The 15,920-nt window shown below is 38.9% G+C and overlaps 2 protein-coding genes and 1 long non-coding RNA gene across 4 annotated transcripts; 1 reads left to right on the plus strand and 2 right to left on the minus strand.

Annotated features, from left to right (window-relative positions):
* Nucleotides 1-1,975: 1,975 nt before the first annotated feature.
* Nucleotides 1,976-5,698, plus strand: LOC144703722 (putative uncharacterized protein YDL057W). Of its 2 annotated transcripts, none has more exons than XM_078575970.1 (7): nt 1,976-2,147; nt 2,768-2,889; nt 3,816-3,898; nt 3,976-4,097; nt 4,572-4,649; nt 4,740-4,827; nt 5,404-5,698. In XM_078575970.1, the coding sequence occupies exons 1-7, from the start codon at nt 2,138-2,140 to the stop codon at nt 5,624-5,626; spliced, it is 726 nt and encodes a 241-aa protein (XP_078432096.1). In that variant the 5' UTR covers nt 1,976-2,137; the 3' UTR covers nt 5,627-5,698. The 2 variants fall into 2 exon arrangements, with proteins under 2 accessions (XP_078432096.1, XP_078432095.1); XM_078575969.1 differs by having other exon boundaries at nt 1,978-2,147; nt 4,485-4,649.
* Nucleotides 5,699-5,867: 169 nt separating this feature from the next.
* LOC144703723 (uncharacterized) lies at nt 5,868-6,972 on the minus strand. The gene is made up of 2 exons (XM_078575971.1): nt 6,583-6,972; nt 5,868-6,031 (listed from the first exon to the last, which is right to left on the minus strand). Exons 1-2 carry the CDS (start codon nt 6,911-6,913, stop codon nt 5,976-5,978), a joined length of 387 nt encoding a protein of 128 aa, XP_078432097.1. The 5' UTR covers nt 6,914-6,972; the 3' UTR covers nt 5,868-5,975.
* A 4,618-nt stretch (nt 6,973-11,590) lies between these two features.
* Nucleotides 11,591-14,287, minus strand: LOC144703726 (uncharacterized). Its single transcript, XR_013581604.1, has 3 exons — nt 13,747-14,287; nt 12,965-13,680; nt 11,591-12,867 (listed from the first exon to the last, which is right to left on the minus strand). It is a non-coding gene; the product is annotated as an uncharacterized LOC144703726 (long non-coding RNA).
* Nucleotides 14,288-15,920: the final 1,633 nt, after the last annotated feature.

The raw sequence follows: 15,920 nt of genomic DNA on the forward strand, positions 1-15,920 counted from the left end.
AAAACCCTAAACTTGAAGCATATCTTATAACATCCAATAGACCATTTGTGTGTAGCTCTATAGGCCCATCGCTGACTGTCCACTAAAGGCAATGAACTGTGTGATGGTGAAACACAAATTTCAACAATCAGGATGAGTGAACGGTGTGATGGTAGTGGAACAAAAGAAGAACTTCCCCTCTTAGAGGTAGGGTAAGTATAGTAGAGAGGAAGGTGTACAGATTTTTTTGAGAAGAGGACTCTATTCTAAAAATCATAAAATATTTTGAAGTACTGCCCTATTTATAGGGCCTTCGATGATAGAAAATTAACTGTAAATTTCAGGTTTTAAAGAGAATTCAGAAATGGTGTCCTAAAAAATAATGAAGTTTAGATCCCGGATTCGAGATTGACGATGATGATGTTGCTTGACTGGGATTATCTCCTCTAGATAAGGTGATGTATCTTCGAATGGTGAGGCAATTCCTTCACAGTGGCTATCCATCTGGACAAGACTCTCCAGGATCCTGGTTGTTCAACCTGGTTGAAGTATTTTGAAGTGTTCTTCCTTTGCTCATCCTTTTCTTGAATAAAAAAATGCTTGACCCTCACAAAATCCATGCTTACAAAGAGACATTAGGGCTCAATACACAATCATACGCACTTTAGGAACCTAGATCTAAATTGTCGTCATCATCTCCATCCATTGTCCCTGCCTTTTCTTCATTTTACCCCACTTTGTCTCTCTAGATGCCCATTTTCTATAGTTTTCTCTCTCAAAAACCCAAAAATTTCTCTCTTGACACCTTAACCACTCTGTAGTTTCTTCATTCAAATTTTCAATCTAAACTTTTTCCGTCTACCTTTCCAAATTTGCAGTTTTTCATGAATATTCAAATCCCGTTGAAATCCCCTTCTATTTTATGGGGTTCCGGTCACCTCCCGTTATCCAGAATTAGCAAAATTTGGCCAAGTCTGGGACTCTCTGGGGGGATTCCTTTGACCCAAAGCCCACTTATACAAGTTTGCCTGAAAATGAATAAATAAAATAAAATAAATCATATTTGTTTATTTCCAAGTCTTTATCAATAAAACAAATTATAGAAAATATTCATAATTATTATTTATCATTTTTAATCCTTTTGACTTTTAATTTTATAAAAAAATTATAGATTCAAAAAATTTATATTTCTATTTTCAAAATTAAATGAGATTATGATAAATTACGTTTTTCTTAAGTCTAAATTAAAATGACATAAAACCCTAAATTTGCACTTATCAATGCTTCATTATTCTAACAGTGCAATAATCATCAAGTGTTTTACATTTTGAGTTTTCAAAGGTCTGATCTGACTTATTAGATGTGGATGGTGGTTGGTGATCTCGTGTGGTCTCTCATTTCATAGTGTTTTACAAATATCTTATTAGATGTGAATGGTGGCTGTATCCAAAAGAGATACGAAATGCTGATTTCAGCAATCTACAAAAGAGATATAATTAACATTATGACTCCATGGGTCATAGCCATAAACAAAATCAGCTTTGGCCCAGATGAGTGGTGCACACTGCAGGAAATCACTACCATTGTAAAGCCACAATGAGAGATAACCCATTTTACATGCACATCAAAGCATCCTATGATGACCAATACCACTGAAAGCTTGTATCCTCATTGCCTCCAGTTCCATAAATACAATTCAAAACGGGTTTTCTTTCCACACAATAATCCATACATACACTGCTTTTACTTCAAAACATCTGCCTTAGAAAGAGAATGAGAGACCACAAGAGGCCCAACTGTGTTGCAGCTTACTGTTCTCATTAAATCTTGGACAAATTATTTCTTTAATTCTGCCATTATGCTTGTAAAATTCTGGAGATTCATTGCCCCCTTGAAATTTACAAAATATGTTTTCAAAAGTAGAAAGGAGATCACAATAATTGTTATACTATTTGGGTAAAGAGGTAGGAAGTTGGAAGCTGTATAGAATGACATCTGTCCAAGGGCAGAGTGATGTTCGAGTGTAGTGTAAGAACTAAGAACAGTTCTTGATCCCTTTTCTATCCTCTCTGAAAATAATTAGTTTGGAGAGCCACGAAAGAAGGAATTGTGTCCTCTCCCATCTGAAGTTCTCGTCAGCGGGAAGAATCGCGGTTGGATGGCGAAAGGTGATGCAATCTCTCTCTCTCTCTCTCTCTCTCTCTCTCTCTCTCTCTCTCTCTCTCTCTCTCTCTCTCTCTCTCTCTCTCTCTTTGCGGATACAAATCGTGCGATTATAGGCAGTGCATTCGTATAATGTCTATGTTTATTTGCTATTGTTCGACGGATTTCCATTCTTTCGCTTGGGAGATCTCGTATGTCGCTTCCCTCGGCACCAAACTAGTAATCTTCTCTGGCTAATGGGAAGGCGAATTTCGCTGTTTTTTATTTTATTTATATTTTTCTAGTTTGAGAAATTTCCTCGGCTGGTTTGATTCTGAGACACCCTGGAATTCAATGCTCATGCGTTATTCCTATGGGAAACCTTAATCATGAGGCATCGATCAATTGTCTTGAAACATTTCTCCCGTTATTTATCTAATTGCAAGTATTTGGGGGCAATTCCTTATCGCCAGCCTAATTGAATCGTCCGTCATGAGAAACTCTCATCATCAACATTACATCTAGTTCTATGGGTTGAGAGAACAAACAGCATTGCAAAAAATGATAATCTCGAAGGATCTAACTGTTAAATTGTCGACATCTTATTTTTCTGATAAGAAAAATCTCGCTGAGATCGTTGATGCAGAGGTATCGTCTCAAAGTAGGGTTTCTGTTACAAACAACCATGGAGAGACGCTTGTTGGTGTTCTTCATGAATCTGGTTCGAAAGGCCTCGTCGTCTTATGCCATGGGTTCCGTTCTTCCAAGGTTAGGTGTCATTTGCTATATCATTTCGCTTGATGATGTTATTATGCTAGTTAATTCTTGCACTATCGAAACTGATGATTAGATTCGTATATTGTGATGGGAAAAACAAAAGGTCCCAAAAATCTGCTTTAAACTCATTTTAGTTCTAATTGGGGAAGAAAGGGGCTTGCATTCTATCAACTAACGTTTTATTTGAGATTGAAAGTGGAAATCTACTGATTATTTAGTGTGTATTCTGATGGGAAAAATGAGAAGTTCCAAAAATCTGCTTTAAACGCATTATAGTTGTGATTGGGGAAGAAAGGAGGTTGCATTCTATGATTTACGTTATATTCGACATTGAAAGTGAAAATCTACTGCTGATTTTGTTTGTGGATTGTGATGGGAAACTAAAAAGTTCCAAAAATCTGCATTAAACTCTGTATAGTTGTAATTGGAGAAGAAAGGAGGTTGCACTCTATGAATTAACGTTTTATTCGAGATTGAAAGTGGAAATTTACGGATGATTTAGTTTCTGTATTGTGATGGGAAAAGTAATAAGCTCCAAAAATCTGCTTTAAACTCATTATAATTGTAATTGGGGAAGAATGGAGGTTGCATTCTCTGAATTAACGTTTTATTCGAGATTGAAATTGGAAATCTACTGATGATTTAGTTCATGTATTGTGATGGGAAAAATACAAAGTTCCAAAAATCTGCTTTTAACTCATCACAGTAATTTGAAGAGAAGATGATGTATTCTATGAATCAATGTTTTATTCGAGATTCAAATGTAGAAATCCACCCTGCAACGAAATTTGATTTTTCATTTCACACGGAACAATGAACGTTTCTCTATAGCTTTCTTCAAGAAATACCCTTAAATTTATTTGACAAAATGCCAGAATTCTTTATATTGAATATCTTTTGGGGTTTTGTACTTTTAGGAAGAAAAGGTTATCTTGAATCTCGTAGCTGCCATTTCAAGAGAACGAATCAGCACTTTTCGGTTTGATTTCTCTGGCAATGGGTGAGAAAGAAGACGTTGTATAATTTTACTTTTTAAAAAAAAAATTTGTCTACCTCATTGAGATATTTGCGTTGCAGTGAAAGCGAAGGGTCCTTCCAATATGGTAATTACCGGAAAGAGGCTGAAGATCTCCGTGCTGTTATTAAGTACTTTCTGGGTGAAGGGCGACAAATAATTGCCATCGCCGGTCATAGCAAAGGTATAAGTTTACTACAACTCAAAAATTAATCAATTACTTGTGAAATTTAGGAAAAATATGCCAAAAACAAATTTCCTACTAATACTGATTAGGTTATGGATACAATGTTATTCCTGAGCACTAGGTATTGTAAAGCCAGGTATAACTATAAAATGAATTTCTTCAAACGAAAAATTATTAAATGAAATTGTACATTTCAGTAATTAAATCGTGTAATATTATAAATAACTCATGGGTAATTTAGCTGAGGGTATTCTCATATGTTTCCAATAGCGAGAAATTGGGTCTGAAATTTGTAGAGTTAAGAAAATTGGGGAGGGGCACTTCTGTGTTCCTTGTTGAACCCCAAAGAACATATTATTCACAGTATACTTCGTCTTAGAGTAGGTGGAAATGCTGTCCTTTTATACGCATCAATGTATCATGATATAAAGAAGGTCATCAACATCTCCGGTCGATTTGCACTGGAAAAAGGGATGGAAGGTCGACTTGGGAGAAATTTCATGGAAAGGGTTAAAGAAGCCGGATTTATTGACTTGAAGGATAAATCAGGTGAAAAAAAAGTTCCATCTCCTGTGTTCATCAGTATAGTATTCATTTAAAAAAAAAAAATCATTACTTTGATATTTGGTTTGGATTCAGGCACTTACCGTGTCACCATGGAAAGCTTGCTGGACCGCCTCAGCACTGACATGCATCAGGCTTCTCTCTCCATTGATAAGGACTGCAGGCAATAACTTCTTTCATGCATATATCTGCCCATCATGATCATCATTAACTGCATCACCATTGTCATCACCATCATCATCATCATTAGTATCATCACCACCACCATCATCATCACCACCACCATCATCATCATCATCATCATTATCACCATCATCATCACCACCGCCACCATCATCATCATCATTATCACCATGATCATCATTATCGTCATCATCACTATCACGACCATCATCATCATCACAATCATCATCGTCATAATCATCATTATCGTCATCATCAGTATCACGACCATCAAAATCATCACAATCATCATCGTCATAATCATCAGTATCATCATCATTATTTTTCATCGCTATCATCATCATCCTTATCATCACTATCATCATCATCATTATAATCATCATCCTTGTCATCACTGTCATCATCATCATTATCATCATCATCATCATATCACCATTATCGTCATCATCACCATAATAGCCATCATCGCCATCACCAACATCGTCATCAAAATGGTAATCCTAAGTATCATCATCATCCTCTCTGTCTTGGGGATTTAGTATTCTCCTCTCTGCAGGGTGTTGACCATTCACGGGGCGATGGATGAGATTGTACCAGTGGAGGATGCCATGGATTTCGCCAAGTTCATACCCAACCATGCCTTGCAAATTATAGAAGGAGCTGATCACGTGTACTCAAATCATCAAGAAGAACTGGCATCTTTGGTTCTAAGCTTCATAAAAGATGACCAGGTAAAGCAAAGCCCGAGAGAAGATCCATTTCCAGGATCAAAATTGTAGTTGGCAGAAACTGGAAGATGGCATTAACACGCATAATTTTTTTATAAATCATAGAGTAAGATTCCTGCAGGAGATCAAAATTCCATTTTTCACACAGTTCCGATGATATCTTCAGGTGTGAGAAGCAATCGAACGAGGCGGTCATTCTGCGAAAAACAAGCCTAGAAGCGAAGGTTTCTCTTTCATTTTCCCTGATGATCATATTATAAAATGATAAATAATCTAAGCTTAGGTCTTTGGATTGTCTATGGTTGAAGAAAGTTCTACCATTATTTAAAAAGTCAAAATTCACAAAGACTCAGGAAGTGGGCCTTGAAGAACAAGAAGAAACTAGAATTCTGGTAACAGTTCATACAGTAAACGTTGGAGGGGGAAACGCGTCTGCTACTCCGGCCTCTGGAAAATCTACAACAAGATGAATAAGGTGAATCAGAATAAATTAATAATGAGAGAACTCAGAGACTTTGTAATTGAGAAAAAACCGATTAGAATTTGTTTTATTGATATTCCACCAGGAAGTCGATGAAATAAAGATGGCTTTAAAGTTTTTCGGCAATCACTTGGTGCACATCGTGGGATGAGCTAAAAACTGATTAAAGATACGAACACGTTCCTACCAATTCCTAAATTTGTATCAAGTTTAGAATTAGTAACTAAGCCCAACATCGGAGCACTAAAAAACTCAGATTAGAAGAAAATCTCTAACATTCTTGATCATGAGAAAGAATTATCGTTATAGATAAGAACTTGGGCCAACAAATTCGACGAATTGCAAGGAAAAAAACATTATCGATCAACCAAGATCATAGATACTGACAAATAAACTTCCATAAATTAATTGAAAACCCAGCTTGTCGTCCAAGATCGGTCAAAAACTCGAGTAATCAAACAAGAACACGGATCGATCCCTTCAAAATTCACGTTTCTAATCGAACAAAAATGCAAAGACAACTGACCTAGATTTCCCGAAGACGGAGAGGCTGACGAGGACGGCGATTCGGCCTCGTCGGTATCGCCGTAAATCGCGCGGAGTCTGGAGAGGGGAATGGGGAAATTGGAAGGGTCAGATGAAGCGAGATTGAACAGAGTTTGCCGCCATTCCCACATGTCCTTCTGCATCGCCTTGTTGCTCCGACTCAGCGAGTCTTTCTCCGCCTCGAGCTGATTGATTTCTTCTTGCTGCGCGGCCGATCGGAACCCTAGGGCTACAAAGGCGCCCCCCAAGAACAGGTGCACGACGTTGTCCTTCTTCCCCAGGAAGTTCATCAGCCTGCTCCCCACTTCCATAGCTCCCTCCCCAGCTAGGTCACTCCAGTCACTGTCACTATGAATGGACTGGACCGGACCTATAACGGCCCAAGTGGCCACCACTAAGTGTTCCCCATTCCCAGTGTGGACAGATGCTGTTCGGCACAATATGTTGGATAACGATATCGGATATCGGTTGCTTTACTAATACTCACTATTGTTTGATGATTTGTTCGATGATGATATAGGTTCCCGGTCGCTGATGTATTAATATTGGATGATATGTTGGTTGCTGAAGAACTAAAACTCACGGCCAAAGTACTATTGGATGATTTGTTCGATGATGATATCGGTTCCCGATTGCTGAAGTATTAATATTGGATGATATGTTGGATGTTGATATCGGATATCCGTTGCAGAAGTACTAATACTCACGGCCAAAGTACCATTGGCTGATTTGTGCGATGATGATATCCGTTCCCGATTGCTGAAGTATTAATATTGGATGATATGTTGGATGATGGTGTCGGATCTCGGTTTCTGAAGTATTAACATTCAACTCTGTCATTCATTCATGATATTGGATGTTATGTTGGATGATGATATGGGATCCCGGTTGCTGAAGTATTAATATTCAACTCTCTCATCCGTTCGTGGCATTGGATGATGTGTTGGATGAGGATATTGGATATCGGTTGCTGAAGTGCTAATATTCAATGCTGTTATCCATTCCCGATATTGGATGATATGTTGGATGATGACATCGGATACTGGTTGCTGAAGTACTGAAATTGGCATTCATCTTTGTCGCAAGAGCTAGTCTCAATCAGTGTTCACCCTCCTCGTTCTCTTGTGGATCTCAATAAGGACAGAAGTTGTACCAGATATCGCCATGAGATATCGGACCGCTTTATCGGATATCGGTTGCTAAAGTACTATATATTCAATGCTATTATGCTACCCTTAATCGGCATCTATCTTTGCCGCAGGAGATGGTCTCCCTTCTGGATCTCTTCCCGGCCTCAATGAAGATAGATGCATGAGATGTCGAATGACGATATTGGATATCAAGTTGCAGGGGTACTAATATTCAACACTGTTACCATCCCAAATTTAGCATCTATCTTTGTCACAGGAGCTGGTGTCAATTAGTGTTCGCCTTCTCAATCTCAATATTGGATGACAACACCTGGATAATTGTAGAGCAGATATCGAACTTGGGATGCCCAATGTCGATGCTGGATATCGATTGCAAAAATACCAATATTGAATACCATTATCTGTCTGGCATTTGTCATTGTCGTTGGGAGTGGCCTCAATACCAGCATCTGTACTCATCTCAATGGATGGATGATGATATTGGTGTCAGATATTGCTTTTTTGATAATCTATATATACGATTTATTGTATTGGTAATAATTTGTTGCATTGCTAAGAAACATATATTTGAGCTATTTGTCATTTATCTTTTTCTTTTATTGATTATAAAAACTCATCATTCTTAAGTTAATTCATCAATATCCAATTTAAATCAATAGGTTCAAATTGTTGGGAGAGATACCAAGAGACAAACACGGAATGCATTTGGTCAACAGTTAACAAGAAAGGTGTTTGGCCTTAATGTGATTACTATCTGGTGTTTTTATTCTGGGTTTACTAGTCAATTATGCTAATTCATGTGTTTTGTTAAGCTGAAACATAAGTATATCTTCCATTCAAAACCAAATAATTTGTACTACTTTTCTATTCATTTTCTTCCATATCAGAAAACACCTCATTCAAAATAAATTCGTTTTCAGATATTCGAATCTGATATATGGGTATCAATTATCGGTATGAATTTCAGATTCCAACGTCTGGTACTGGCTCCCACATATTGTGCCTCAACATCTGATATTGGAAGGATAATTTAAAATGCATTTGCTATCTGATATCAAGTATCCAAGATATCAAATATCCAATCATCTGATATCAAATAATTGACCGGATGTTGAACGGATGATCACTACACACAACAGGCCGAATACGTAAAGTTTTTTTGTTTATAACACAATTTATGAAATATATCATGTATATTTTGGAGGTCTCTCTCTCTCTCTCTCTCTCTCTCTCTCTCTCTCTTGGAGTCATCGATATGTCTACTCTTTTTTGGAAATTTTATTTTGAAGTCATTTTCTGTCTAAATGAAACATTTTTAGTGTATGTAATATTTGTTGCTCCATGAATAACGCCCTTCATTTCAACATTGTGGGACAAGAAAGTCTGGATGCAAAATTTGAAATGTAATTTTGTTCATGTCTGGTGATGATACGATCCCGCTTTGTCGAGACCGTAATCAGGTTGATGACACCAAGACCGCTTTGTCGAGACTGTAGTTTCTCTCTAAAATCTCCATATATATATATATATATATATATATATATATATATATATATATATATATATATATATATGCGTATCTGAAACCTCTATATATAGAGCTATAGGTATATATTTATTCTCTCTGATACTTCCATTTATAACTCTCTGCCTAATTTTTTCTATCTGAAACATCCATATCTCTCTACCTATACTTTTCTCTCTCTAAAACTTCATATATCTCTATGTCAATATTGTCTCTCTCTAATACTTCATATCTCTCTCTCCGTTGATCTTTTCTATCTCTAAAACTTCATATATCTCTCTGTCAATATTTTCTCTCACTATGGATGTTTTCTCTCTCTAAAATTCCATGTCTCTCGGCATAGCTTCATCTCTCCCTATTTGACTCTCTTATATCTCTTCTAGAACCTTCTATGAGATAGAGACGTAAATGGCTATCTCTCTCTATCGTACTTTAAGTTTTCCTATCTTGGATGATCAATCTATGTGCCCTCTTTTAGCAAAATTGTGAGTTGATTAATCAGAAAACCTACATAGAAATATAATGATATAAGATCAATTATGTTTGAAATAAGATATGAATTTTACATGTATAGAAGATACTAGAATGGGCCCTCTTTCTCTCCTTAATATTTCAAATTTCTCATGAATAACCTGTTTTTTTGTTGCTGAATCGTTAATTTAATTATACATCCATTTCTGTTAAATTTTAAAAGAAGTAACATTCTGTTTACATTTTTAGGAATTACCAACTTCCAAAAGATCAACATGATGATGTGATGAGCCTCTCTGCACCGCTCCAACTTTACAGCCTTTTTGTAGTGAAATATTGAAATGAGTCTAATTAAAACACTTGAAACACAGTTTATGGATATTTATTTCCTCCTTTTTGGAATATACAGTCTCTAGAATGTATACAGTTTTTGGAATATGCAGTTCATAGGATGGGTCTCTATAGAATATACAGTTTTTCGAAATTTTCTGCCAAGTGAAATAATCAATTATGTGCTCTCTTTAAATAGTAGGATTATCGTGACTTTGTCTGCTCTCTATCGTTACATCAATTTGTGTACTTTAACATATAACTACATGTTATATATCCCTTTACGACTTCTAACATTATTTTGAAACATTTCTGTACACCTGTTTGCAGTAAACAACTTTGAGAACTAGATATACTTTCGGCGGCCACTCTGCCTCACTCACACTCACTCTAATTCTTACTTTATCGTTCTAACTTCATTAAAAAACTCATTTCTCACCCATCGATTGTGCATCATGAAAAGAATTACCTTGATATATGACGTGAACAAATGACAACATGTCTTGCTAAAATCCAAATTACAAGTTTCAAGAAATAAACTTCCTACCTATTTTGACGTGATCAGGAGATAATTATCCCAGTTTAACTACCCGATGACGTCAAGTAAGATTATTCCATGAAATATAAGATTACGAATAAAAGGAATTCATACTTTGCCTCGAAACTTTAAGATGGAAAATTCCCAGAAATTTTTTTTGAAAGGGAGGTATTTTGTCCACTCGTCCCGTCTGCATGGATCCATGCATTCAACTAACGTCCATCCCTCACTCTTTCTCTCTCTCTCTCTCTTTCTCTCTCTCTTCCTCTCTCTCTGTCTCTTCCTCTCTTTCTATCTCTCTCTCTCTTCCTCTCTTTCTATCTCTCTCTCTCTCTTTCTCTCTTTCTTCCTCTCTCTCTGTCACTTCCTCTCTTTCTCTCTCTCTCTCTCTCTCTCTCTCTCTCTCTCTCTTCCTCTCTCTCTGTCTCTTCCTCTCTTTCTATCTCTCTCTTTCTATCTTTCTCTTCCTCTCTCTCTCTGTCACTTCCTCTCTTTCTCTCTCTCTCTCTCTCTCTCTCTTTCTCTCTCTCTTCCTCTCTCTCTGTCTCTTCCTCTCTTTCTATCTTTCTCTTCCTCTCTCTCTCTGTCTCTTCCTCTCTTTAGGGATTGGGGATTCGGACAGATCGTTCGAATATTCAATGGGATGGGGCATTCAAACAAACGAATCCGAACACTGATTTATCCACTTCAAATCCGATATGAACACGATCTGCGCCTGTTCGGATCGAATGTTCGAATATGATCCGATTCGAACACGTTGTTCGAATCGGATCGAATTGAATGTTCGAATCCAGCGGCTGCCAGCGGACGCCAACGGTGGCCGGCCAATGACCGCCAGCGGCTGCCAGCGGATGCCAACGGTGGCCGGCCAATGACCGCCAGCGGCACCAGCGGCCGCTGGCCAATGACGGCCAGCGGCGCCAGTGGCCGCCAGCGGCTGCCAGAGAGAAAGTCGCTGGCAGTTGCTGGCACTGCTGGCCATTTTTTCGAACTTGTTCGAACAAGTTCGAACAAATGGCAAACAAACACGAACGAACCAAATTGTCGTTCGAAACTTTCGATCGAACACGAACAAAGGGTCTGTTCGATCGAAAGATTCCAACAGATTATTGGAATTGGAATTTGTTCATTCGATTCGTTCGATCAAGATTCGAACGATCCGATGCGATTCCCAATGCCTACCTCGCTTTCTATCTCTCTCCTGCTCTCCCTTTGTCTCTTCCTCTCTTTCTCTCTCTCTTCCTATCTATCTTTTTTCTCTCTCTCTCTCCTCCTTGCTCTATCTATCTCTTTCTCGCTCTATCTCTCTCTTTCTCGCTCTATCTCTCTCTTCCTCTCTCTCTCACTCTCTCTCTTTCTCTCACTCTCTCCCTTTCTCTCTGTCTCTCCCTTTCTCTCACTCTCTCTCTATCTCTCTCTTTCTCGCTCTATCATTCTCTTTCTCTCTCTATCTCTCCCTTTCTCTCACTCTCTCTCTTTCTCTCTTTCTCTCTCTATCTCTCCCTTTCTCTCTCTCTCTCCCTTTCTCTCGCACTCTCTCACTCTCTCTCTCTTTCTCTCACTCTCTCTCTATCAGCTCTCTTTCTCTCCCTCTTACTCTTTCTAACTCTCTCTTTCTCTCTCTCTCTCTCTCTCTATCTCTCTCTTTCTCTCCCTCTCACTCTATCTCTCTTCCTCTCACTCTCTCTCTATCTACTCTGTTTCTCTCACTCTCTCTCTATCTACTCTCTTTCTCTCACTCTCTTCTATCTCTCTCTCTTTCTCTCCCTCTCACTCTATCTCTCTTTCTTTCTCTCTCTCTCTTTCTCTCGCTCTCTCTTTCTCTCGCTCTGTCTCTATCTACTCTGTTTCTCTCACTCTATCTCTATCTACTCTCTTTCTCTCACTCTCTTCTATCACTCTCTCTCTCTTTCTCTCCCCCTCACTCTATCTCTCTTTCTTTCTCTCTCTCTCTCTCTCTCTCTCTCTTTCTCTCACTCTCTCTCTATCTACTCTCTTTCTCTCACTCTCTCTCTATCTACTCTCTTTCTCTCACTCTCTTCTCTCTCTCTCTCTCTCTCTCTCTCTCTCTCTTTCTCTCTATCTTAGAAGAACAGCAAGGGTCGACGTATCTATCTATTTGACTATTTCTATGAGATACGTACAGTGTGAAGAAAATAAAATAAGGGAGAGAAGGAAACCCAATGAAAATATTCTTCTCACATACCCTTCTGTCCACTGGAAAATGTCCGTATCTTCCCATTTATATTCCTGCCAAAAACAAAAACAAAAAGACACAACTTAAATGCACGAAAAAACATTAAATCCGCCCGAGAACTCAGATTTAGAACAAGATTAAATGAAATACCAATGTGAATCCTTCATCTCCTGCGCCAACAGATCTTCGAACAGTTGTTGAAGAAGGAGTCTCAAACTCGGCGATCTCCAGCTAGGATCTAACTCAGATTAGATAGTAAAAACAGATTATATAATATATTCGTTAGAGGCTTAGATGTTAGGATTAAATATAAGTTCCAACCTAGAGTAGGATTAAATCTAGACGGCTAGGATTACACGCTAGATAGGATTATAATGGCTAGGATCGCAATGGGTCTACGGCACCGATCAACGGCTGTGATCGGTGCACCCATTTAGTTATAACGGATACGATCTAATCTGTTTCAATAGTAAACTAAGGAACACGGGCGTACCGACCAACGGCTGCGATCGGTGCGCCCGATCTGTTATAACGGCCCAGATTAGATCGATATTTCAAATGAAATATATCCGTTGTAATCTGTTACAACGGATATATTTTATATAACAAAAACTTACTATATTATCTTATTATACACACTATAAAATCCAATCTATTGTAACACACAAGATTTGAGGGAAACACAACGATCTTCCACTATCTATTGTGTCCCCTATCTTCTTCTCTGTCTTCCTTCTCTTCTCTCCATTCTTCTTCTACTTCTCCTCATCTCAAACAGTTATGAGATTCAGGATTCTCAACAACAGAAACTCCTCGCCAATCTCCCTGCCAAGCTTCGACTTGATCCTTCCAGCAACCTCCATCGCCTAAAACTTATCACAAATTAGAACAACAGAGGAAATTCAACGGGGTTGAGCAAGAGATAACGTTACCATGATAACAGCGGGTGAAACTTTGGAGTTTCTGCCAGGATATAGAATGCAAGCGCATCTTCTTCCAGCATCGTCTCCAACGCTTCTAGCGTGTTCATCTGCAAAGAGAGACATGTTTCTTTCGTTATAATTCTCGAGCCAGATAGAAAACTGTTGCGTTTCTTCCTCACGATTAAGAAAAAACGGTTGATGGGACGTTCCTGCGGAAAAAAACAGTAAAAAAAATTAGAATTCAAGTTAGAAAAGAAACCACCCATGAAAGTAATGGGAGAAACATGCTGGAGTAACGGGGATTTCCGTGCTCTGCTTCACGCTTTGGACGGATGCTGGCGCCTGGTTGTTGTTGTTCTTCTTCTTCTTCCTTCTACGTCTCTTGTTCTTGTTTCTGCTGTTCTTGGCACTCGTTTCTTTGGCTCGTTCAGGAACGTTGTTGAGGTTCTTCTCGCTGGCCTGCTTCAGACTTGGGACGAGAGCGGGCGCCGGGCTGTTGTTGTTTGTCCTCTTTTTCTTCTTCCTTCTCCGTTTCTTGTTCTTGCTTTTACTGTTCTCCTCCTGCTTGGTTACAGTATTGGGTTCTAAAGCCCAGTCTGGAATGTAGTTGGGGTTGATGAAAGACAGAAGGAGAAGACAAGAAGATGAAGTGATAGAAGTACCACAAAGAGAGTAGACAAAGAACTGAAGAAGAAGAAGTATATTGCGAATGTTGTAATGAGTGAGTTTGAATGATACACAAGGGTCTTATTTATAGACCTAAAGAGACAACGGTTCATAACTTAACCAGGGTTAGCTAACCCTGGTTCAGTTAACTGAGCTTTGGAAACGTGCAAGGCTCTCGAAGCTTCTGGAGAAGACGTGTTGGCTTCTCGATGCTGATCTGTATCATTTCGTATCTTGACTTGTTGGCAGGGTTTGGTGTTGTCATCATTATCTGCTTTAACATGCCCCGGCAAGCTCATCAGTGGAATGAGATTGAGCTTGTGTCGAAGTCGAAGGAAAGACTGTTTTGATAGACTCTTTGTTAGGATGTCGGCTGGTTGATTGCTGCTGGAGGTAAACAAAATCCGAAGTTGATTGCTTGCGACTCGTGCACGAACTAAGTGGAAATCGATCTCCACGTGTTTCATTTGTGCATGAAAAACTGGATTCCTTGCAAGGTAGGTAGCACCTAGATTGTTACACCAGAGGATCGGCGTTTGGATCGTTGGAATCTGGAGTTCCTGCATAACAGACTTAATCCAAAGAAATTCAGATGTAGCATTAGCCATTGATTTATATTCCGCTTCAGTACTGGAGCAGGAAACAGTTGTTTGCTTTTTCGAGGTCCATGAGATTAAGTTTTTCCCAAGATAAACAAGGTAGCCGCTAGTGGACCACCTGTCCCCGGGATCTCCCGCCCAATCTGCATCACTAAAAATGCCCAAGGAGGAGTTAGAGTTTGTATAGTACATAAGTCCGAGATTGATGGTGCCGTTAAGGTAACGAAGAAGATGTTTAACTGCTTTCCAGTGACAGGGACGTGGATCATGCATGTGTTGACATGCTCTGTTCACGGCATAACAAATGTCGGGGCGAGTAATAGTAAGATATTGTGGTGATCCAACAATCTGTCGATAGAGAGTGGGATCACAGGATGCCGAAGACAAATCCGATGAAGAGAGAGGAGCAGGAGTAGCAGTGGGTTTACAGTTAGTCATATTAGCACGGCGAAGAATGTTAGAAAGATATTGAGACTGTGAGAGTACTTAACCTTGAGAATGAGGAGTAAGTTGAATACTGAGAAAATGACGAGCTGGCCCAAGATCGCGAATAGCAAAAGCTTTGTGGAGGGAATGAAGAAGAGTAGTGACCCCTAGGCGATCCGAGCCGATCACCAAAAAATCATCAACGTAGATAAGGAGATAGAGACGAGAGGTAGCAGTGATTTTAAAGAAAAGGGACGAGTCAGTACGAGAGCCGGTGAAACCAAGTCGAAGGAGGTAAGTCGATAATTTAAGAAACCAAGCGCGAGGTGCTTGCTTCAATCCGTATAAAGATTTCCGAAGAAGACAAACATGTAATGAAAAACGAGGATGAGAAAAACCGGGAGGCTGCCGCATATAGACAGTCTCATGGAGGTCCCCATGAAGAAAAGCGTTGGAAACGTCGAGTTGGTGGATATACCAACCGTGCGAGAT

This window comes from Wolffia australiana, chromosome 5, assembly GCF_029677425.1.
Source record: "Wolffia australiana isolate 7733 chromosome 5, ASM2967742v1".
In the NCBI taxonomy this organism is placed as follows: domain Eukaryota; kingdom Viridiplantae; phylum Streptophyta; class Magnoliopsida; order Alismatales; family Araceae; genus Wolffia; species Wolffia australiana.

What these genes read in the sequence shown, in the direction of transcription:
- LOC144703722 (XM_078575969.1), top strand. An exon ending in ATGGGTTCCGTTCTTCCAAG is followed by an intron (nt 2,890 to 3,815) that starts GTTAGGTGTCAT and finishes TTGTACTTTTAG; the next exon opens with GAAGAAAAGGTTATCTTGAA. An exon ending in CATCGCCGGTCATAGCAAAG is followed by an intron (nt 4,098 to 4,484) that starts GTATAAGTTTAC and finishes GTCTTAGAGTAG; the next exon opens with GTGGAAATGCTGTCCTTTTA.
- LOC144703723 (XM_078575971.1), bottom strand. Translation starts at nt 6,913, where the DNA reads ATGGAAGTGGGGAGCAGGCTGATGAACTTCCTGGGGAAGAAGGACAAC. An exon ending in TCCGTCTTCGGGAAATCTAG is followed by an intron (nt 6,032 to 6,582) that starts GTCAGTTGTCTT and finishes ATCTTGTTGTAG; the next exon opens with ATTTTCCAGAGGCCGGAGTA.